Source organism: Patella vulgata, chromosome 7 (genome assembly GCF_932274485.2).
Source record: "Patella vulgata chromosome 7, xgPatVulg1.2, whole genome shotgun sequence".
Lineage (NCBI taxonomy): Eukaryota > Metazoa > Mollusca > Gastropoda > Patellidae > Patella > Patella vulgata.
In genome coordinates, this window is record NC_065885.2 from 3,176,309 (window position 1) to 3,202,353 (window position 26,045).

A 26,045-nucleotide genomic window follows, 5' to 3' on the forward strand; every position below is an offset into this window, starting at 1 on the left:
CCGGGTCAACCCCTAGTAAAACAGAATAAAAAAAAACTCGTTTGTGAAATTTCGTTGATTAAAATTGCAAAATATTTCAGTAAACTATAGAATATAATAGGAAGAGCAGGAGAACCACACTACACACAAACACAACCGATAAGACAAACCTGCGGACCTACTACACACACATTTAAAAAACAAACAACATTAAATCCAGTGAATTGTTCTAGGACCAGCAGTAGGCTGCCACTGCGCTCTCCATAAATAAAAAATCCATTTATGAAACTTTGTAGCGTAAAATTGGAAAAATATATTAAATAAATTAATTATTAAAATATGATAAAAATTCATTTGTAAATTGACCTCGATTATTTCAGAAATTATTGCATGGTATGGATATAATTAGACTGCAATTATTTTAAACAAACTGTTTTAATGTCATCACGTGTCTTTAAACAAATTAAACCCGTTTGTGGAACTTCGTCAATTAAAACTGTGGAATATACCACACATATATATGAAATTATAATAAAAACGACTTTAATTAGCCGACAAATAATCGCATGGGACGTATTCAAGGGGCATTATGGAAGATGTAGATAAAGAGCTGACAGTTTTCACTATAATAGTTAAAAACTTGATAATGTAAAGGCGATATGCTGAAACATTTCAGTCAAAGTGCTTCACTCTCAATAGAGATATTAACGTTTGAATTTTAGGACTAGCCTCGATCATCCTTACGAAAGTCGGTACAATAAAAACATAGTCACGATTATCTATTTTTGGATTAAATCATCTATGAGCGTTGAGCAGCAAATCGGATTCAAATCCAGTGAAAATCCGAAACATAAGATGGCATCGCGAGTTGATTATGGTCTTGTGTTAATAAATGTTTAATTAATAGTTTCTATAATATTTAAGGCTTAAAGGAAGACTTGCAATATTCAAATTTAATTAGTCGACAAATTATCGCATGAATCGTATATTATTTGAGGGTGGGGTGGGTCTGAATGGGTAGGACTTGTGCGTGCTGTATCATAAAGTCTGTCAATGAGTCAACTGCCTTGGTTTCTATTCCCCGGTTGTACGTGACAAGGAGTAGGGTCGCCTGTCCAACCTCGTGGGTTTTCTCCAGGTTCTCCGGTTCCCCCCCCCCACTGTTAAAGACCCCTAAGCGCAATAGATTTATTGAATTAAAAATTGAAACATATGTTAGTCCCGAAATGACCTAGTTTGTGTCGTGTGGACGTTAAACCCCATTTCTCTCCTCCCTCCCCCTCTCTCATATATCATTTGAATTTAATTAGGTTAAAGAAATTGCGCAAATGTAATAACGTGTCTTTATACAAATTAAAGGTTACAAATAAAACCTATTTCTGGAACGTCGTCCATAAAAACTGTGAAATATATGACACCCATATAATAAAAATCAACCTGTGAAATCGACAAATTATCTCCTGATACGGACATAATAAATATAATTTGAATGCAATTATTTTGAACAAACTGTGAAAATGTAATTACCTATCTTAACAAATCGAACTATAATATCGGTATTATAAGTGCAAACACAATACAAATAAAAAATATCTTTTGTCCTTTATTACAAATCTCGATCAATGAACCTTTCTAAAGTTAAAATTACCAGAAACTGTAATATTGGGAAAATAAGCACAAACACAAAACCATGGACGTCATAAATAAATCTATTTTTGACCTTTGTTACTTATCTAGCTCACTGTTATCACACGTTATCAAAGCCACAAGCGATTCCGACCATTACACATAAAAAAACCATGACAAACATACCAATTTGATTGATAAATACCAATGACAGTATATGTTCAAGAAATCGTTTAGTCTGTACCACTGCCGTGTTTTCTAAAAACAGCTACAATAAAAGTGTCGACTATTCTTCTGTGGCATATCTTGGTAAAATGTGATTACTTTAAGGGTAATAATAGCTATTGTAATTTAGTTTGCTGTAAGCTATCTTGTGAATCAGTGATTGAAATACCTATTGGTTGCTCTCTCAACAGACAAATTACATGGATGTGATATTGTTTCCGAATAACGTCCTATTAACCTGAGATTAGCTTTATTTTAAGGTGAAGGTATATGAGGAAATAACAGTAAATAAAAGGAAATGAAGTGAGGTTTATTGACCTACTTACCTCCTCCAACCCGGGTTATTGAACACGGTGTGTCATGGGGGAAATTTTTTTTGAAAAACGTCATATCCACCTACTTTTCCTATTATCAAGGGATCATTTGTGTGCAATTGTGAGACATGGCCCTTGCGGGACTGAGAAGGCAAGTGTGCTTAGTATTTTTGATGGGACAAAAATCCTAGGCCCACCCGTGTACATCTTGGCGTGCACGTAAAAGACGCCTTCGCAAGCTTACCAGGGATATTTTTCCTCCCTATGATTTTACACGCGATATTCTAGTCTCAAAATGACCGAGGTATTGTGTTTAAATTCCTTCATTCTGAGTGAAGTCATCGTCGTTTACATAACAGTGTAGGATTGATTGTCATTGCTACCATTGTTACGATAATAAACAAAGTCTCGATTATCCATTTCTTAATTAAATCATTAACTACCAATTGTGTTTACAAGAAGCTAAGTCTCTAACTCAATATCATCCAAAGTCTTCAACATTGCAATATTGATGTTGTGATCTTACAGGGAAAAGATGGGCTTCTGATATCCAATATTTAAGACAAAATAAACTTTTTACCATTGGTACACGAATCGTGTACCATAATGCGTACACAAGGGACTCGAAGAACGAGGCTAGACATATTCCACAAGTCATGTCAAACGGTAGACGTCATATTCTTATCTAGAGAGCATGCGCAATAAATACTATCGGTGTAGACTGGAATAACCAGATGGTAGAGATTGGCATTCTATTGAGACTTCTGTCGTATCTCGCCGAACATAACTGATTTAAAATTAGAATAAAAACAGAAACAACTGAATGTAAATCAGTTTATATACATCCATATTACATTATCATATGCATTGCAACCCATTTGCGTCAATTTCTAGGTCCCAAATATTAGCGATTTAGCTCCTTTAAATATGTTGAAAATCAAAACCATCCAATGTTCTAGGTTCTAGCACTAGGATCTAGAGAGCTGATTATTGGCCTGGCATGTAAATCAATATCTAACGAAAGATCTGTATTAGGTAGATTTAGACCTTGAATAATGCATCCTTAAAAAACTTTGTTATCAATTGACCCTGAACTGACCTTATATCTAGTCAATGAATATATACATATAATGACTTTAACCATTCGTTACAAAACGTTATAGGGAATACAAACCATATGAATTTCTAAAATTGTTATGTTTAAGGGGCGCATGGCTCTATTTTTTGGAACCTTGACATAAACAAAAATGGTTCTAAAACCACATATTAATAAAATAAAACCAAGTACGAACAATCCAAACCATTAGACGAAATTCGAAGTCCTAAAAAAACGGTATAGGCAAAATAGTGTAATAAGGCAAAATAGTGATATTAATGTATGTTAGGTAATTTATATTCAATTTTTGCAAAAAAATAATGTAATGTCTAATCAATTATGTTCGGTGAAATACGTGAACAGTTCAAATTCTATACGTTTTTTAAATTATTATGTTGTTGTTTGTGAATCAGCCTTTACTAATTACTTCCACCTTGTGCTGTAGGATATGTTTTATTTGTTCATTACAAAATGGCATCCGAAACAATAGGGTACACGACTCGTGTACTGATTATAAAATATTAGTTGTGTCTTAAATAAAGGATATTAGGATCCTTTAGTTTCACGACAAGATAACAACATCAGTATTGATTGACATATGGACCAATATGGAATTCGAATTCGTGTTTTTAATTTCGAATATTGAGTTAAAGACTTAGCTCCTTTTAAGAAGATCATCTTATATGTTCTAATTGGTCTATTTTCAGGTTTGTTTTCTGTGAATGATTTTGGGGTTTTTGTATATAAACAACTATCAACTTATATAGCAAGCAGATTCTACAGACGTGCTCACCGTCATTGGTCAACCTAAGACCTTGACCCGCAACATTTGAAACAACAGCACTATTATGATATCAGAAGCCATTCTACAGAGAATGAACGGTGCTTCACTAAAATACCAATCATAGAACCAAATTGCCAATTATTAATTGAAGAAATTCGAGTGCCACCAGAATACAGAAAAATACCATTACCAGTGTTTTCAGAGACAATCATGGCACTCGATTCTTTAATTACCGTTAATATTTGTTAGGAAAAAAATCAGTTATACTTTCTTTTGTTTTTTAGAAAATATACACAATTAAATCATATCAATGTGTCATGATGTCATGATGTCATTGTGTCATGAAATTAGTGTTTTTTGAAATTGAAAAATAAAGAATGAAAATAAATAAAACTAATCCCTTAATTTGTATTTTTCGTTTGATCCCGAAACTGGATAGGAGGGTCATGGCTTATATGAAATGGGATTTAGCGTCCTTTTCTGCACCAACCCGGGGGGTTGGATGGCCGAATAGGTAGTGCGCGCTGTATCATAAGGTCTGTCATTGAGTCAGCTGGCGTGGTTTCGATTCCCTGGCTGTACGTGAGAATGAGTAGGGCTGTCAAACCTCGTGTGTTGTCTCCGGGTCACCCGGTTGTCCTCCCACTGCTATAGGACTCCTATGCGCAAGCGAATTATTGAAATAGAACTGAACCATATGTTATTCCGGAAATTACTCTCTCTCCACCCCCCTCCTCTCCCTCTCTCTCTCTCTCTCTCTCTCTCTCTCTCTCCCGGATAATGAAGACAGGCATACTCTTCATCGAATTTCAACTGGCAGGGGTTGTACACGGTATCACTTACGTAGGGGTCTTTAGCAGTGGGGGGAAACCGGAGGACCCGGAGAAAACCTACGAGGTTGGACAGGCGACACTACTCCTTCTATCAAGTAACTTAGAAAACGTGTCTGAGATATCACGCTTGGGAGAAACGGACTATCATATTGGATATTCCTATTTCATTAATTCGCTAATCAACAAACAGAAGAAAATACAACAAGCGTACCATACACTCGGCAAACCTCAGCAGACACTCGGCTCTATGACGAAGTCCGCCATTGGAACTACTTTCAAGTTCCCGGATTACAAATGGTGGGCCCATGAAGACACCTGTGAAGAGTGTTTTATCATACAAAACTTTCAATGTCTGAAGCTGTTTTCCGTTCAAGTTTATTCGTTTTTTTAAAACAAAGGACAACTTTGCAACAATGAAAAATCTACACACTCTTCGAACATGCCATTTTTAGAAGAACGTCTTTCTAAAAGCGGACGCTTTCCTAATAAGTAAGCCGGATAGCAAATGGGCGTAGGTACATATCACTTATTGTCGTACAGCCGAGGCTAGATGTAGGGTACCGGAATCTGTAGAGGTGTGGCGAGTGGCGCACCATAGACCAAAAACTTCGTCAACGCCATCTTGGAATTATGACATTATATTCATCAATCCATGTGCAATATTGCCCAAGGAACAATTATGCCAAGTTTCATGATTATCGGACTAGAATTGGTGGAGCATTAGTTTTCTTCCCGAAGAGCGTCTCCACAAGCTGATATAAATAAGGCAAGCAACCGTACTCTTTATCACTCTAGACAGACGTTAGAACCCATGATATCAAACACTAATTCTCCGCCATATTTCTTATGGACCGACTAAAGTGAAATGAAATGAAATGAAATGGGTTTAACGTCCTACTGTTCTGCTCCTGCCCGGGCTAATGGAGATGGGCATACACTATACAGTGTGCTATGAGGGAAATTTTGCCCGGGCAGCGGCACTACGGCCTACTCTTATATCGAATTCCAACTGCCAAGGGATCTTTTACATGAACGCCAATACATGGGACCTCGGTTTTTTGTCCCACCCGAACGACTATACGTTGTCCCGACGTCAAATCAAAAATCGACCATCGTCAATGGTTAGCGTAATTCTTCAACGCACAAGCATGCCAAGTATCATGTCGAGGGGGGCGTTCACTCGACACAACCTCCGTCATTCGGGAGTGACATATGATTCAATTTAATTTCATTAATACTCTCTTGTGCGTAGCAGTGGGGCGTTTGCCGCGTGTGCGTTGTATCATAAGGTCTGTCATTGAGAGAACTGGCGTGGTTTCGATTCCCCGTTTGTACGTGACAAGGAGTAGGGTAGCCTATCCAACCTCGTGGGTTTTCTCCGGGTCCTAAGGTTTCCTCCAACAGCTGAAGAACCACATGTTTGTCCCGAAATGGCCGAGTTCTCTCTCTGTCTCTGTCTCTGTCTCTCTCTCTCTCTTTCTCGATCGATCGAGCAGTGATAGGTAACAGGGGTACCAGGAGGAAACCTACGAGGTCACTTTACTCCTTGTCACGTACAAGCGGAGTATAACATTTCAGAACACGGCTTTAAATCAAGCTGGTTGTTTTCTATTGATTTTAAATTTACCGAGTGTTTTTATTTTCTCAACGTGTGAGAATAACCTTTCTCTGAAACATATCTCTGTAACCTTGGTATCTCATATTTCCATTGTAGATATATGTCCGTGTTAATTTATTCATAGGTAAAGAAACCCACGCTTTGTAAAGAACCCCACGCTTTGTTTATTACACGAACAACAGGGTTGGTCCAAATTGGAACGCATAACTGTCACTGAAGATGGAAAGTGACACCACAATCTGATCAAAATACAGATCTATATTTCGTTTCGTTTTTTTTATACTTTCAATGGCCTCTTCTACATGAAGATCTGACCGGTTTTAGTGGAATGTCGCGTCAGTTCTAGTGGGTTACCCACAGTTCCGTTCACCTCACGCCAAATCTCGCCGTAAGAGACCATTTAATTGGCTAATCCCTCACATCACCAGAACGCGGGTTATAACCACTTTTACAGATACTAGTGTAGTAAAGACAAGTAAAACGCGAAATTTTGAACTAAAACGCGAAATTTTGAACTAAAAAATTAAACGAAATAGGATTTGTTTTTTAATCAAACTGGTGACATCTAGGTTAAAGAAGGCGGCCATGCAGTGTGTTATGGCGGGGGTGGGGGGGGGGGGTCGCCCGCGCAGTGTCCGCCTACTCTTATCAAATTCCAGCATTTATGGCCACACGAACGACTAGGCGCTATTTTTTCATATACCATAATCAACTCTAGATGCCATCGGTAGCCTGCGATATTAAGCGGATTGGAATACATTTTTTAAAAAATAATTAAACATAAAAATGGATAATCGAGACTTTGTTTGTTTATCGCACCTACTTAAGTAATGGTGATCGAAGCTAGCTTTAAATCAAAAGCTAATATCTCGGTGCAGAATGAAGCAATTTGACAGATATATTCAGCATATTCTATTTACGTTATCTATATTTTAACTATTATAACGAGAACTGTCAACGTTTTATATAATCTTTCATAATAACCCTTTAATATTGATTAAAAACCAAACGCAAAATACCAGCGGTAGAAGAAAATGAAATGACATGAAATGAGGTTTAACGTCCTACTGTTCTGCACCGACTGGGCTAATGAAGACGGGCATACACTTTACAGTGTACTATGAGGGAAATTTTGCCCGGACAGCGGCACTACGGCCTACTCTTATATCGAATTCCAACTGTCAAGGGATCTTTTGCATGTACGGCAATGTGTACACGGGACCTAGTTTTTTCGTCCCATCCGAACGACTAGACAGCAGTACTTGTCAGGCCCTCCGTCCTGTACCACTGTCAAGAGGGGAACCACGCCGGAAAATCTGGATGAACTTTCTCGAACACCCGACCTCCAGGCTAGATATAATTATTGTACACAATTATGGATATAATTATTGTACACAGTTATAGATATAATTATTGTACACAATTATAGATATAATTATTGTACACAATTATAGATATAATTATTGTACACAATTATAGATATAATTATTGTACACAATTATAGATATAATTATCACAGAAATGATTAATCAAAGAATTTTTTAAGAGAAATTCTAAATGACAACACGGAAGTACATGACCGGATAAGGAAATCTATTCCACAGATTGACATTTATTACTAGAGGACGTAATTGTCGACAAGAATCATAAAAACGTAAAAGATATAAAAACTAATAAAAAAATCTTATATTAAATTCTAAAAATTACAGGAAGTGCACGTAGTTTATATAAAACAGGTGTGGAATGATTTATGTATACTGTTCTAGAAATAAGACGAGTGGCCGAGTTTTGTAACTTTTGTAGTTTGTCAAGTTGTTTGAGGCGTGGGGGGTTGGATGGCTGAATGGTTAGCACGCGCGTGCTGTATCATACGGTCTGTCATTGAGTCGACTGGCGTGGTTTCGAATCCCCGGTTGTACGTGACAAGGAGTAGGGTCGCCTGTCCAACCCCGTGGGTTTTCTCAGGGTCCTCCGGTATCCTCCCTACGCGCAAGCGAATTATTGAAATAAAATTAAACCATATGTTAGTCCCGAAATGGCCTAGTTTGTGTCGAGTGGACGTTAAGCCCCATTTCTCTCTCTGTTTGAGGCGTACACCGTGGAGGACAGAATTAACCGAGTTTATACGGGAATTAACATACCAATTTATTAGAGCTTTTGTGGCACCCATTGACCAATAATTACGTATTTTATCTGTGTTTCTTCAATTAAAATAACTTATTTTGTTGTCAAAAGAAAAAGAAAATTTGAACTGAAAATACAACAATATTACCGACTGACTGAGAATTGGCAATGCAGCTGTCTGTTTGGATCGATAAATCAAATGGGAGCCACGGTGGCTAAGTGAGTAAGCCAGTTCGTCGGGATTTTCCGGTCAGTGGTGTAGGACGGACGACCAGAACAGGACAGTTGTCTAATAGTTCGGGTGGTACCGAAAACCAAGGTCCTGTTTACACATTGGCGTGCACGTAACAAATGTACGAGTAGGCCTTGGCGCCGCTGTCCGGGCACAATTTCCCTCATAGCCCACTGAATGACGTATGTCCACCTTCATTAGCCCAGTCGGAGCAGAACAGTAGGACGTTAAACCCCATTTCATGTCGATAGATAGATCAAATTTTATTTTTTTCGTGGTTAGAAAAGATCCAATAATCACATATCAGCATTAAGTTTTAAAAAACACTGCTGGTCATCAAAATTCTAATGCCTGCAATACAAGTTTATATTCACCTTGGAAATAAAATAATTACTAGACTTAGTCAATATGGAAATAACAATTACTGATATGGAAATAAAATAATTACTAGACTTAGTCAATATGGAAATAACAATTACTGATATGGAAATAACAATTACTAATATGGAAATAACAATTACTAGTCTTAGTCGATATCACAATTACTGATATGGAAATAACAATTACTAGACTTAGTCGATATGGATATAACAATTACTACAAATGTAGTCTTAGTCGATATATGGACATACAAATTAATAGTCTCAGTCCATAACAATTACTAACATTGGTCGATATGAAAATAACAATTACTAACATTGGTCGATATGAAAATAACAATTACTGATACCGAAATATACTGATCTTAGTCGATATAGAAATAACAATTACTGATATCTAAATAACAATCACGAAACGTACGTAGTCTCTAAGGTTATAACAATTACTATACTCTTCACTGATATAGATACAACAATTACTAGCCATAATCGATATGGAAATAACAATTACTAGCCTTAGTCGATATGGATATAACAATTACTAGCCTAATATAACAATTACTAGCCTAAGTCCATATATAGATATAACAATTACTAGCCGAGATCCATATATAGATATAACAATTACTAACCTTAGTCGATACGGTTATATAACTATTACTAGCCTAAGATAACAAATACTAGCTTCAGTCCATATATGGACATAACAATTACTAGCCTAAATCCATATATAGATATAACAATTACTAGCCTAAGATAACACATACTAACCTAAGTCCATATATAGATATAAGAATTACTAGCCTAAATCCATATATAGATATAACAATTACTAGCCTTAGTCGATACGGATATATAACAATTACTAGCCTAAGATAACAAATACTAGCCTCAGTCCATATATAGATAAACGACTTACTAGTCGTAGTACATCTGGCTATAACAATTACTAATCTTTGTCCATATATAGATATACCAACCATTAGCCTCGATCCATATGGATATATATATAATAATTCATGCCTTGATTATCAGCTTTATTAACTCAACTGAAGTTCCACTTGTAAATATATGCAAATAAAGTAAGTTTGTGTAGTCAATAATTCTTATTATCAAGTTCGTGCCGGGTGAGTAATATCAGTATTTCAACACCTTTACTTAATTTTTTTTTTTTTTTTTTTTTTTTGCACCTGTCGTGAACACCATTGACGAAGAGATAAAGAGAGAAATGCGGTTTATTGATAAATCGACAAAAAAAATATGTCATTTCATAAAGAGAGAGAGAGAAATGGGGTTTAACGTCCACTCGACACAAACTAGGTCATTTCGGGACTAACATATGGTTTAATTTTATTTCAATAATAATTCGCTTGCGCGTAGGGTCTTTAGCAGTGGGAGGAAACCGGAGGACCCGGAGAAAACCAACGAGGTTGGACAGGCGACCCTACTCCTTGTCACGTACAACCAGGGAATCGAAACCCCGCCAGTTGACTCAATGACAGACCGTATGATACAGCACGCGCGTGCTAACCATTCGGCCATCCAACCCCCCACCCCATTTCATAAAGACCTAAACCCGTGAGTGAATTATTGAAAAAAAAAGAATCATATATTAGTTCCGAAATGAACTTGGTTTGTGTAAAATGAACATTGAAACCCATATGTTATATCTTTCTATCTCCCCATCCCTCTCTTCCACCCCTCTTCCACCCTCTCCCCCTCTCTTCCATCCCCTCTCCCCCTCTTCCACCCTCTCCCCCTCTCTCCCCCCCTCCAGTAGTGGTCATGATATAAGTTACGGTATGAAAAGATGATATAAGGCAAATATCAACAAACGGAGTTTAATTATTTATAATTATTGAGGCTTTAAACTGTGGCAAATCAATATGGTTTCTGTGGGCCTGTTTGGTGACATCAGTAACACTATTCTTTACAAATATTACCAGCATTACTTAAACAACTAAATCCACAAACAGACACGTAGGATAAACTACAAGTTATTGACACTGCAATAACTCGACAAATGTTGCATCTTCGCCCCACATCATTTCTACAACTTCCAATTAAACAAAAAAAGGAAATTGATGAAATCTGATGAAGTTTCCTTGAACAAGGCAGTAATTGTTTTGGAGTGTGTCTGTAGTGGTTGCGGATCATCTGAGGTGTTTTTTTTCTGTTATTTCATTAAATAAAGCAAGGTTTCAATTGATATTATATAAAAAGCTCCTAGCAAGGTTCCAATTGATATGACAAGATAAACTCCTAATAAGAACTATTGCTTTAATACATTTACGTTGATCAAACACATTTTTCTTTTATACAAAATGAAATCCGACCAGCCCACGCGGTAATAATATTTGAAAATCTTAAGATGCTTGTTAAAAAACCCCATTGAAAATGAACTGAATTATGCATATCTAATAGAAGCAGTCATTCGGCACATAGAGGATTATCTACTCTGAGAAACTATCTGCTCTGTCTTACACATACACACAAAAACTGAGAGAGAGAGAGAGAGAGAGAGAGAGAGAGAGAGAGTGTGGGGGGGGGGGGGGTAACGTCCACTCGACACAAACTATGTCATTTCGGGACTAACACATGGTTCAATTTTATTTCGATAATTCTCTTGCGCGTAGGGGTCTTACGGGGGACCTGGGGAAAACCCACGAGGTTGGACAGGCGACCAAACCCCTTGCAACGTAAAACCGGATAACCGAAACCACGCCAGTTGACTCAATGACAGACCGTATGATACAGCGCACGTGCTAACCATTCAGCCATCCGAATTACTCGAAATACACAAAAAAACTAAATAAACATTTTCAATTTCATTACATATAAAAATGAAATTAAATGGTGTTTAACATCCTACTGTTCTGCCCCGACTGGGCTAATGAAGACGGGCATACGCCATACCGTGTGCTATGAGGGAAATTGGCCCGGAGAGCGGGGCTACGGCCTACTCTTATATCAAATTCCAACTGCCAAGGGATCTTTTACGTGCACGTCCATGTACAGACGAGACCTCGATTTTTCGTCTCATCCGAACGACTAGACAGCTGTGCTTGTCAGGCCCTGACAAGGGGGAACCACGCCGGAAAAACCCGATAAACTTTCTCGGCCAACACCGGGAGCGATCCCGAAATCTCCAGGTTAGTGAGCCAGCGTCTTACTCACTTAGCCACCGTGGCTCCTTATAAAAATTAAAGCGGAATAAACAGTTCTAAAAATACTCTAAGTATAATGAGTGTTTCCGACTAAAATCGTCGCAATTGGAATGAAAATATCGGTCAATTAGCTTTGTGTCTGATTTTAAGATGCGCTAATTGAAATAAACACGGAAACAAGTTAAATATATATGAATTATATATATTTGAATTATTATTTTAGACAAATACAGAACGCCATAAATAGGAAACCATGACACATCAAGAATCTTGCATTGATTTTATATTAATAATATATTTTAGTAAGTAATTAAAATAACTATATGAACCATACACGTACAAAGAGTCGTTATGTTTGATGGGGGATAAAAACTGTTTTTATTGATATAAGAAACGCCGTCTTGTTATTAAACGGGGTAAGTCAAATTGACTTATAGTCAGTGCAGAAGGACAACACAACACACAAAACAAAACCGCCAAGACAAACCTACGGACAAGACAAACTACACAGACATGGCAACAAATAAACAAGAAATATCAAATCAAGTGAATGAATCTGGGGGTGAGCAGCAAACGTCTGATACGCTCTACCGTCCAGGGCCTGTAATATTACAGGCTTTATTCAAAACTGAAAAACAATAATGCGACCGGTCCTGACGGTTGTCGTCTCCTGAATAGCATTTCCTGATAACGATAGTCTGCCAGTTGACGTCAAGAGTTAGAACGTCAAAACTTTAGTAACAACAAGGGCGATAATCCGGATAGAATTCCGGAAAACGCTAAATATTAATAAAATATGTTTGGATGAATATTGAATTAAACTCGCATTGTGCAAGAGCTAAATCTGTTATTGCGGCTCTTTCCTTAGGCCTTAAATGTTATATAGATTATTAATTAGACATAAACTTATCAAGACCATAATCAATTCTCGATGTCATCGTCAGTCTGCGATATTTAGTGGATTTGAATGCGTATTGTGGTGGATGATTTAACGTAAAAATGAATAACCGAGACTGTCTATTACCGTGCCAATGGTAGTAATGACGATTGAGGCCTAAAATTGAATAGCTAATATCTCGGTTCAGAGTGAAGCAATTTGACTGAAATTTCCATCATATTCTGTTTGCATTATCTATTTGTTAACTATTATAGCAAGAATTGTCAGCCCTTTATCTAATCTTACCTAATTCCCCTTTAATAAAATGTACTTTAGAAATAAAGCAAGAATCCAGTTTAGATACCATAGGCGTACGGGCTCGATGACAGCTAGTGGGGGGGGGGGGCAGAACGCGATATGCCCGAAAAAATTTTCGGGTTTACAGAGAGCGCCTGTCTTCCTTGAGAGGCGAAGAGAGCGGAGCTTACCTTGCCCCCCCCCCCTCAGGTGGCTGACTCGAATTCCAATCAATCGTCTACAGTCCACGAAGACGGGACCGTTGGGAGAAAATTTTGAAAATTTAAATGCCACAAATGCGTTTTCCTGCTATTCCAGCCTGTGAATACAGCAACTTCAATTTGGTCCAATATAGCCTACCTGGCTGACCGGAATTCCAAACAACCAATCAATCGTCGCTGGGTTCGGGGGTACACCCTCCCGGAGAAAATTTTGAAAATTTAACCACCGCAAAGGCGTTTTCGGCTATTCTAGCACGTGTAAACTCCAAAAGTATCCAATGGTTTTGTAACCGAAATCCCACTCTGAATTCCAACCATCCAATCAGACTGTTCCAGCTGCATTCACAAATAATAATCGATGCCCGAAAAATGTCGCACAATGTAGAGTGACTCCAGGCAACATTTTTTAATCCATAGTCAACTCTGTACAAATTCGTGGCATTCAATTAAAAGAAAAGTAAAATTAGTGTTATATTAGGGCTCGATAACAGTAAGGGAAGCAAAACTAGAAATGCCCGAAAAAATTTCGGGTTTACAGAGAGCGGCGCCGGTTTTCGTCGAGAGGCGAAGAACCAGAACTGACCTTGTATGGACCCCGCAAGAAAATTTTGGAATATTTGACAGCCGCAAACGCGTTTTCCTGCAATTCCAGCCCGTAAAATTAGTGTTTATTAGATTTCGGGCACTTTACTTTGCCAAGTAGATGAAATAAATGTTTGTTTTCACTTTACCCGTCTGCCCGAAAAGTCAGCTTGCCCGAAAGTTAGGGTGTGCTCTATGATTTCGAGTGAGATTTGGAAAACGAGGCAAAACGTCGGGGACCAAGTGAAATGTTTCCGATGTAGATTGCCGAGAGACTGTCATGCAATGTGTATTGCTCATAACATTTCGGCGACCAAAACTGATAAGAAATTACAATTACAGTTTTAAGGACAATATTGGTGTCAGTCATTATCACATGTGATAGAATTGGTTAAACACGTTCCAAATATAATTTTAACACAGAGATCATTGCTTGCTACGAAGGATAACTCGTTATTTCTTTTGCGTTCGTCACTTCCTTTTCTTGAAAGCTTCATAACGCGTCTATCGTAGCAATGATATCTGTGTTAAAATTATATTGGGAACGTGTTTAACCATTTCTATCACATATGATAATACCTGACGTAAATATTGTCCTTTAAAAGAATAGATGTTTACTGATAAGAAATAAGAATTATAGTTTTAAAGAATGGCTGTTTACTGATACTACAAACCTGAACATTTTCTCTATACCAAGCATGTTTCTTGAGTAACGTAACCAACTGTGATCGTAATATCATTCCTTCAAACTTCATCGGTAAATTCCTTTGGAGGAGTTCTATAGGACTAAAAATGTAAAAAAAAAAACCAACCCCAAAATGAATGCACGTGTTTTTCATGTTTGAAGACAGCAGTGTTGGTGGTGGTGCGTTCTTTACTCAGTGATGGTAGAGACCTGCTTTACGTAAAGACGCGATGATAGAGACATATGTCTGACGTAATGACAGAGACATGTCTGGAGTCATCTGGAGTAATGATGTAATGATATATTTCTGACGTAATGACAGAGACATGTCTGACGTAATGCTAGGAACATGCCTGGCGTAATGATAGAGGATGGAGACCTGTCTGACTTAATGCCATGGAGACATGTCTGACGTAATGACGCTAGATGAAAACGAATGAATGAATGAATGAATGAAATGGGGTTTAACGTCATAGTGTTATGTACCAACCAGATTAATGAAGACGTGCATGCGCCATGCAGTGAGCTATGTGGGACAAATTGCATACTATTCACGGGTTCTCGGAAAGAGGGTATAACACTGCTGCAAAAGGTCACGGAACGCTTAATATCGACTTCACACAAAACCCGCCAAAAACCTCTATCACATTGACGTCCGGACCGACGGACAGTGCGACAACATAATAATGTTGGCGTATAAATAAGCAGTTAGAATAAAACTTGTACCTACTTTCCGTCACCGCCTTGGTTAGAATTATTTTGATTAACAAAACATTCAACGTCATCTTGCTGAAAATAAAAAAAAAACATATTCAACGTTGGTGTTTAAAATCTTAAATGTTAAATTTAGGCCGTAAATGTTATATGAATTATTAATTAGACAATAATTAATTAACTTACCAAGACTATAATCAACTCTCGATGCCATCGCTAGCATGTGATATTTAATAGATTTAAATACGTCTTGTCGTGGATGCGGTTACCGTAAAAATGGATAATCGAGGCTTTATTTATTATCGTAACAACGCAAGTAATGACAACCGGAGCTAGCCTATAATTGTATCGTTAATATCTAGGCTCAGAGTGAAGTAAGTAATTTCACTGAAATTTTCAGCATATTCAGCGAGAACTGTCATCTCTAATCAATTCGTGTACATCTTAACGTGGACTAAGCGGTGAAATGAAATGTGGTTTAACGTCCTACTGTTCTGCTCCAAAACTGGGCTAATGAAGACGGGCATACGCCATACAGTGGGCTATGAGAGACATTTTGCCCGGGCAGCGGCACTATCGCCTACTCTTATATCGAATTCCAACTGCCAAGGGATCTTTTACGTGCATTCCCATGTATACACGGGACTTCGGTTTTTCGTCTCATCCGAAGGACTAGACAGCTGTCCTTGTCAGGCCCTCCGTTTTGCACCACTGACAAGGGGAAACCACGTCGGAAAATCCAGATGAACTTTCTCGGCGAATGCAGGGATCGAACACCCGACCTCCAGGCTAGCGAGCCAGCGTCTTAACCACCTAGCCACCGTGGCTCCGGACAAAGCGGTGAAAAATTAGATAATGCCAATTATTAGCATGAACTGTAATGAATTTAACCGGTAAAATTGAAGAAAAGATAAACGAATTTAACCTCTTGAAGATCTGCTTCTTGTGATGGACCCACCAACGTCACGGCTGAACAATCATCGCGGGCTGCGGTCACTACTGGGAACACGTTATGGGCGGTGGTCTTTAATAGTCGTATAAGGGAGGCAACTCTCGTTTGTGGGAATACTACTTTCAATCGACTGTCCATTATAGCATTAGCTTTCATCCTGAAACAATTGAGAAGGAAAAGATTGTGACAAAATGCAGTCGTCGATTGAGAATTACGGTCCCTTGGAGACAAAATCTCAATCAGCTAGCACCACCATATCTGTCTGAAATTTTAACACGGGGAGTTCCAAAGAGGCGAACGGGACCTGTTCTTCAGCTAAAGTCCTATCATTGAGCCAGTGCGGCCGTTCCCCCAAGTGACGTACGGCAAGCGTACCTTCTCTAATGCTGTCCCTCATTATGGAAGGATCTCCCTCTTTCTATTCGCAATGCCTCCTCCCTTTAACAAATGGGGTCCAACTCGGCGCAAAATAATTATTTCCAGACCAACAAATGGTTAATTTCTTTAGCTGTAGAGGAAACCGGGAAACCCGGAAAAAAACACGAGCCTGGTCAGATGACCCTACTCCTTGTCAAGTATAAGCGGGGGATCAAAACCACTACACTTGACTCAATGACAGATCTTATGACCTGAAGCGCGTGCGTTAAACCATTCGAGAGAGCCACGGTGACTCGGTGAGTAGACGTTGGCTCGCTAACCTTAAAGTCTCGTGTTCGATCCATGCGCTGGCGGTGAAAGTTCATCGAGAAACTCTCTGGCATGGTTACCTTGTCAGTGGTGTAGGGTAGAGGACCTGTCATGGGACAGTGTATAGTCGTTCGGATGAGACAAATAACGAAGTCCCGTGTACACATTGGCGTGCATAAAATAGAATCCCTGGCATTCGGAATTCGAAATAAGAGTAGGACATAGCGCCGCTGTGCGGGCAAAATGCCCCTCATAGCATACTGTATGTCGTATGCTCGCTTTCATTAGCCCAGAAGTAGCAGAACAGTAGGGCGTAAAACCCCATTTCATTTCATTTCGCTAAACCATTTGGCCACCAAATCTCCTTAAAGGTTGTAAATACCTGGCAGCTTCTGTTGGTGGATCCCACTCTAATAAAGGTACACTCTTTAAATTAATGTGAATATCATACAGACCTTCATTAAACAGATCACCTGACCATTTAGCTACCTGCAAATATATAACATATAAAGTATTAATAGTCTAAAAATAGTTACCTTTAAATATAATATAATATAAAAAATTTTGTTCCAGAGTCAAACAGTTGGTGCGTCGTCTCCAAACATTTCAGTTGATTTGATGGTTTGAACATCAACACTAGCGAATGTATTACTTTAGCGATTTTAAATTTCTTCATCTTTACCGTCTATACTTTCATTACTAGATTGATTTTACAAGAATACTGAACTGTAAGACACATTTGTTTTTTCATAGCGTTATTACGCCATGTTTTATTCTATGGGGTAAATTTTACATCCACCGCCGGTCTATTCTTATTTCCTTTTCAAACTGTCAGGGGTCTTTAACGTGCTGTCAATGATATAATTTACATGCCACGTGGACTCCGCCCTTCACCACCAACAAGGGGGGGGGGGCATCACTGATAAGGGGACACGACGCGTTTAAGCACTACTGACAGGGGTAGGACATCACTCCGTCCAGCAGCATTGGTAAGGGGACATCACGAGGGGACGACTAGACCCGTTTTGTTGCTAGGCCCTCTGCTCTTCACCATTGACATGAGAAAAACGGACTTGAAAAGATCTATGAACCTTCACTGTCGACACGAGGCTTCCTGGTTGAGAAGCCAGCGCCCTACTCACTGAGCCTTCGTAGTACCGTAAGAAGTACAAGAAACATCAAACTCACAAAATACATACCATCAGCACCAGCATGATCGGTAAGCCATAACTGATTTCATTAGTAGATTCTATAAGTATAACTGTCAAACTGATAGTCATTCTAACAACTCCACCAAGAAAAGCAGCAGCACCAACAAGAGCATATGTCCCAGAGTACACAGTTTTATAACCAAATACCCTGAAAACAAGATTATCAAAATTATGAAATAAAATGAAATTGGGTCTAGCTTCTCTCGTAAACTTGGGATATAAACGAGGTGCATGCGCCGTGCAGATATATTTATCCGCCTTCTTTTCAAATTCCAACTGCCAATGGTTCACGTGGATCACCAAAAGGAGAAGGCAGACTGGACAGTGTACACATCGTAATGTACCGAATAATATAAGTGACGACATCCTTTGACCTGCAAACTTTGGGATTCGTATAGAAACTATTGTCCAATTACTAAACGATTCCCTATTAAAATATACCTACTGTTCTAAGAAAAGGGCTACAAATCGTCCATAAGCTGCCCCACATAATAATGAAGGTACGAACAACCCACTTGGTACAGATACGCCATACGTCCAACAAGCCAAGAAGAAGAATAAGATGAAGAAGATGGCAAGTGATGGCATACTAAAGGTACCTTAAAGAAAAAAAAACATCGACATTAGCTTGACATTCAAAAATAATATTTAAAGATTTCTTCCCATTTGATTTGATGGTGAGTAAACCCGTTCGGCACTATAGAAGATCGCAGACTGGCCATACAAAATGTTCACCCGGTTTATTGCTGCTAATCTGCGAGCTACCAAACCCTACGACCTGTGCGTATCAAAACAAGTACTCCAGGTTGTGAGCTGGGCTAAAGTTTACAATTGCACAGCGAAAGGCATACATTATTAATGTCGACAGTCCATAGTCCATCTGGATCAACCATGGTGTATTTTCACCCACAATCCGTTTGATTGTTTAGCGTGGTTCCACTGGCTCACTGACCAGGAGGATTCGTCCCAGGCCCTCGGGATATATGTGTTTGTCTTTGCCATGAGAACACCACGCTATAAATCCGGATGAACATACCCAGCTACATACTCATTGACCGTGGCTCTTGTCATGCGCAATTGGTCAAGTTAATATACACCATTGATCAAGTTTTACACCACTGATCTAGTTACTATACATCATTGATCAAGTTAATATACACCACACCATTGAACAAGTTAATATACCCCATTGATCAAGTCAATATACATCACGTATCAAGTTTTATACCACGTATTAAGTTATTATACATCATCGATCACGTTTTACACCATTGATCAAGTTTTACACCATTTACCAAGTTAATATACAAGATTGATCAACTTAATATACATGATTGATCAACTTAATATACATGATTGATCAACTTAATATACATCAATCAGCTTAGTTTACTTACCTGCTTGATGGAATAATTGTTTTATGGCTACTTCCTGTGGATTAAAGAATAACGTGGCCATGTCGTTATAGTAACCATCGTCACAGAAATAATCCCTGACTGTCAACTCTACAGATGATCGAGTTGAATTAATAATAGATGGCTACAGTGAAAGATAGAGAAATTGTGTTAAACGTCCACTCAACTAAAACTAGATAATTTCGGGACTAACATAATGACACACTTTTTATTTCGATGAGGTCCTTGAGTGAGAAAAGCAAGGAGGTTGAGCAGGTGCAGGACGGTTTCATCCACAGATCACAGAAGATTCTTTAAGAATAATGTTGCAACATCAATTAGATATTCTAAAAGGCAGTCTCGATCAGGTCACTATATCGAAAAACGACTTGTTTATTGGCAATGCCGTATTAGAATTCGAGCTTCTTTGGGACCCTCGACGCCCACCCCCCTAGTCTACCCCATCCTCGAATTTGGCATGACAGTTTTACAAGAGTAACTATCGTTGTTTACATGGTTACATCCTCTTGTCCCTCGAGACAGTCTACATTTCTCTTTTGCTTCTTTGTATTCAGTTTTGTTTTTTGTTTTTGTGACGATGGAACATGTACCCTATATGTATTGAATACTTAAACGTTTCTTGATTGAATTTAGAGTTTAGACTACTTTTTTATACATTTCACCGATGTGGTCACTTGTATAGTTATATTTTACTACATATGCTTACATTCGCATTTCGTGTAGCATATAACAGATCATGACTCATGCTGGCATTACACTTTGGGTTGTATTCCTAATTGTTTTCAAATTTGGGTGAAGTCTGTGTCACTACAGACCCGGGACTGTACAGCGCGGTGGACGATTACGGCTAGCCCCCGGATCCATTCACTTTTTTTGAATTGTCATTATGTTTGTGTTTTCCTGAGTATGATGTCCTGTCCGTGTATTTGTTTTTGTGTAAATTTGGTGTGGTGCAGTAAATTACACGTAAATTAAACAACAATTTGTAATCAAAAAGGATTACTATAAATTAATTCCAGTGACGTTTGTCCTATTAACAGTGTTAACATTTAACACTAAAACATTTGCATGAGCCCCTACTTTTGGTGGACACTTTCTCTTGGTGGTACCCCTGGTCAGTTTTTAGGATACTACAGCACTGTTTATGATAGCGGAAGGTTTACTTGGCTGTTCTACAATTAACTAAATAAAACTATTTTTCTGTATTTCTAAAAGTCACTTTTTTCAAACGATAACGGTTTAATATTCAACGTGTTTTATATAATGTAAACTTCTCCATACCTTTAATGGGATTTTTCTACACTGGCCTAATGTCATGGCGGAAACAAATGCAATCGTTGTGGTAACCATAGCCACCAGAATAGCTTCAAGTAATCTTAGATAAAATAGTTGGGGGATATTAATATTGTCACCGGAATAGTTTCAAGAAATCTTAGAAAAAAAATAGTTTGGGGATATTAATATTGTCTGGGGTATTATAACGATGGGTGGTAATTGTTTTTAAGGCAACATTAAAACCGGGACAAAGTGGAAATATGACCAATTCTGTCAGGGGTGGTCGATGATTTTACAAAAGGAACAATTATATCTCATGGTGACACAACAGCACCGAGAAATATTGGGCTGTGTGGAAAGTCGAATTGGAGCATGTTGCCCTTAGTGTTTAACGCCCGCTTCCACCGAATGACATATCGCAGACAAATTGTCTTATTTTCATTTTTTTTATCTTAGCTCACGCGCAGGGGTGGGAGGAAACCGGAGTACCCGGATTAAACCAACAAGGTTGAGAAGGCGTACCTATCTCCAAGCCACATACGCTCACACCAGGGATCGAAACCACAACCGCATACCAGAGGTGATCGGCCAGCACTAGTGTCAAGCCACCATCTCAACCGCCCTAGTGTCAGGCCACCATCGCAATCCCTCGATTTGAGGCATATCTGAGCAACGGCATATGTTTAACACGGGTTACGTAATGTAATTATGAAGTAGACCGTATGTTTGACATTGGTTAAGCAATATGACTATCAAGTAATGAAGACCAGTATCTACCCATATCGTTGAAAACAGCGTTGACACCACGTAATTGTTTTTATTTGAGACCGCAAAAGATCAAGGGAGCGCAAAAAATGAAAACTAATGACTCAAAGCGCGTCATTGCGTCCCCTTTTAGTGACAGCTTATTCCAGATGCCAGTCCTCATTAGCTCAGTATATGAGCAGAACAGTAGGACGTTAAACCCCATTTCATTTCATTTCATTACTCCAGATACGGTGATCATTTTTTATTAAGATGTTTAATAAAAAAAAAGCAATTTCTTCAGGCGGTAATTTCACTACAAGTGTTATGATTTATTGATAAATGAAATGAATTGGGGTTTAACGTCCTATTTTTCTGCAGAGATTGGGTTAATTGATTGATAATATTTGTGATAAACACCTACCTGGGCTAACTGATTGATAAACACCTACCTGAATATTTTATGTTTAGGATTAACGTTAATCATACGATGTAAAGACAAGGATTTATTTAATGTGTTGAATATAGCACCAAGACACCCACCAATAAACCCCATTATAACAAATATAAACAGATCTACGGCACTCCATAGATGACAACCTGTAGTCGCCTCACTCTGACACTGTATTAACATAACAAATATTTCATATCATTAGGAATCAGATAAAAGTCCAAATCGTTTTCAAGAATTCTTTAGCTGTGGGAGGACCCGGAGGAAGCCCGACACGGTTGGACATCCTACTCTCGTATTCGAAAATAAAGAAAAGTAAATGAAATTAAGTGGAATTTAACGTCGCACTGTTCTGCACCGACTCAGCCAAAAAAAACGGGTATACAGCATGCAATGTGCCATGAGATAAATTTTCCCCGGACACCCGGCGCTACGACCAATTCTTATTTAGAATTCGAATTGTCAGGGGTTCTTTTAAGTGCACGCCAATGTGTACACAGGTACTCGGTTTTTCGTACATTCCGAACGAATGCATGTTGTCTCTTTCCAGACCCTCCGTTCTACACCACTGACAAGGTGGAAACCTTGTCGGAAGTCAGCCAACGCAGGGATCGAACACGGGACCTCCAGGTTAGCAAGCCACCGTCTTACTCCTCAGATAAAAGCGCTAATAAAAATAGTTCACTTTGTGTCATGAATTATTTACGTGGAAATTGCTTTAAAATATCATAATAATAAATAATAATAATAGGGAGAATCGTACAACGAGACAGTAGAAATGGGCTCGATTGGGGATCTTCCCAGTTAGGTCAACTCTTATTTCCAATTCCAACTGGCGAGGTTTCCTTTACATGCACGCCAATGTGTACACAGGTCCTCGAATTTTCGTCTCATCCGAACGACTAGACATAGTCCTTGCCAGGTCCCCCGCCCTTCACCACCGACCAGCGGAAATCGCGCCGTAAAACCACCAGGGACTTTCACGGCCAACACCGGGAATGAACCCGAGAGACCCTGGTAAGCGACTTGACGTCTTACTCACGGAGCCATCGTGGCTCATCCGAAAGTAATGAAAAATTCCAGAACTTACCTCAAAAGTGCCGAAATCAATCAGTCCAGGTAAATAGAAATATCCCCAACTGTTAGAATCAATTCCAGACAGGAAGAAATTTAACGAGAAAGTAGCCGCCATAGAGCAGAAGAACTGAAATAGAATATAAACACTTTTGTCTTGAATTGCTTCCCATATTACTAGTTTGTTTTCACTTTGAATGAAGTCTGTGTCACTGTAGGCCCGGGACTGGACAGCGCTGTGAACGCTTACGGCTAGCCCCCGGATCAATTGACTTTATCCGATATGTACGTCTATTTGTTTGAAAGGTCTGTGTATATTATGTAATGTTCGCGAGTTTGTGTTGTGTGTGATGCGATCTTTCTGCGCTTATTATTAGCCATAAAATAAAAATATAAATGAAAGCATGCTGCGAAAATTCTGTGTTACCCGACCCGACTCTATTTGTCAATATCGCCGACCCACCAACTTTTTTTCTGAATCCTATAAATCGGTATCATTTTTGGGGCCTTATGACTACAAAGACCTAATACAACTTAAGAAGTTATTTTTTGTCACCATCTTGAATCTGCACTATTATGATACAAACATGGAAATCCGTTTTAATCAATTGATTGATCTAACTTGATAATATTATTATAAGTGTTGAAATAATCCGAATAATGAAGATCTTACCGTTCGCCATGTTAGTTTTTGGTTCCAAAATGAGGAACCTTCTTCCAGACTAAACAGAACCCCGCCAATAGGGGCACCAAACGCAGCTGTCAAAAAACACAAAACAATAGTCCCCGTATTCAAGCTATTTTATCGGTGAAGGTATGCATGAAATGGGGTTTAACGTCCTAGTTTAGTGTTCAATCCGTGTAAACGCCATGAAATTTGCTATCAGAGAACGGCTTACTCTTTATTTCTAATTCCACCTGTCATGGTTTCTTTTATCTGAGCCCCAACGTATACACACGGACCCCTTAGTGTCATCTCATTCCAAGGCATGTATTTATATCATACCACCCATTCACTTCTAATACTCCCTGTTCAGTTGATTGTATACAGGGCCGGACTGGTCATATGGCTGGAGAAAGATACAGCCGCAGCAAATAATCATTGAATGACCTGATAAGAGGTGATGAGCTCATAATTGGTCAATTGATATTTCAAATTTAAATAAAATATAATAAATGTAGGATAGCGCTAAGAAAGGGAAATATTTTATTACCGCCCCCCCCCCCTCCCTTCCTAAACCCCACCAATATCTGCAGGGTAAATGAAAAACCAAATTTTAAACTAAATATTTTAAGAATGCAGTATTTTTGTTGACTGAAAGGAAAAACGTATTTTAACCTTAAACCAATGGAAAGGCTATATCCCTAATATATTTTATTTAAAAACGTCGTAAATAAGGCCACAGAAGATCACATTAATCAGTTGAATTAACCTTTACCTGCAACACCAGCAGCAGCACCTCCAGACACGAAATCTCTTTTATCTCTAAACAAAAATTAAAAAAAACCATTATTTCATGTTTTAATGAATCTAGCATTAAACAACAATTAGTAGGATTAAAACCTGATTGATGACGTCAAATTATTCTGGGAGTGATCTCCGCTTTAATTATCCCTTCTGTTATTGAAGATAGGATCTATTTAAGCTACGTTTCAACAATGATTCTCTTGTGGTTGTAGCATTGTGCTTGATAACGACAAGAGAATCATTGTTGAAACGTAGCTTTAATAGAAAAACAGTAATTTTTATCCATAGAACTGTTGTGTTTATTTTAATGTTTTCAATTACTAAATGCCATTCAAACAGTATAAGATAGGGTCTATTTTATGATTTATAAACACTTTATTAATACATAACTACTAAAAGATAACCGAGGGGGGGGGGGGGGTAGATCATGTAGAACTTAAGGTCTATCGGTGCTTATACCAACCCAAACCAAGTTTAAATATCCAAAATTAAAAGTATTTTGCTTAACAGATCTTTACTTTTAACATGTATAGATGATTAATATTCCAGAAGCTTTACCCCTTTTAATAGCTATAGCTCTCTCTCTCTCTCTCTCTCTCTTTCAATGATTTACTAGCTACTTACCTGTCTGTTCTAAAGTAAGAATATTTGGAGTTAATCTTCTTTAAAGTTATACTTTGAAGCTAGCGTCAACCAATGAAAGACAAAATAAATAAATAATAAAATAAGTAAACCCCAAATGGTGAGTAAATTAGACAGTATAGTTGTTACTGTCATCAACAGTCATTAACCAAACATTATGCAAGAGCTAAATCAGCCTATTACAGGTCTTACTTTACGCCTGAAATATCATATAATCTATTAATTAGATATTTATTAACATGACAAGACTATAATCCACTGCCGATGCCATCGGATGGGTCCGATTTTAAGCAGATTAGAACGGTTCAGCCATTTAATGATTTACCGTAAAAATGGTGATGCGAAGCTTAGCCTCCACCAACCAGTACGGTG

At 38.3% G+C, this 26,045-nt stretch overlaps 1 protein-coding gene across 2 annotated transcripts in view; it reads right to left on the reverse strand.

Annotated features, from left to right (window-relative positions):
• The window catches only part of LOC126827400 (H(+)/Cl(-) exchange transporter 6), a 51,351-nt gene that overhangs the window by 18,448 nt on the left and 6,858 nt on the right, over positions 1-26,045 (reverse strand). For both annotated transcript variants that reach the window (XM_050556702.1, XM_050556703.2), the window contains 13 exons: positions 25,656-25,714; positions 25,003-25,049; positions 24,237-24,322; positions 23,580-23,693; positions 22,491-22,660; positions 21,301-21,394; positions 20,002-20,143; positions 19,050-19,203; positions 18,593-18,752; positions 17,776-17,882; positions 16,680-16,863; positions 15,771-15,829; positions 15,030-15,141 (listed from right to left, as the gene is read on the reverse strand). In XM_050556702.1, the coding sequence (XP_050412659.1) occupies positions 15,030-15,141; positions 15,771-15,829; positions 16,680-16,863; positions 17,776-17,882; positions 18,593-18,752; positions 19,050-19,203; positions 20,002-20,143; positions 21,301-21,394; positions 22,491-22,660; positions 23,580-23,693; positions 24,237-24,322; positions 25,003-25,049; positions 25,656-25,714 (1,488 nt within the window). The remainder of the gene's footprint in view (positions 1-15,029; positions 15,142-15,770; positions 15,830-16,679; positions 16,864-17,775; positions 17,883-18,592; positions 18,753-19,049; positions 19,204-20,001; positions 20,144-21,300; positions 21,395-22,490; positions 22,661-23,579; positions 23,694-24,236; positions 24,323-25,002; positions 25,050-25,655; positions 25,715-26,045) is intronic.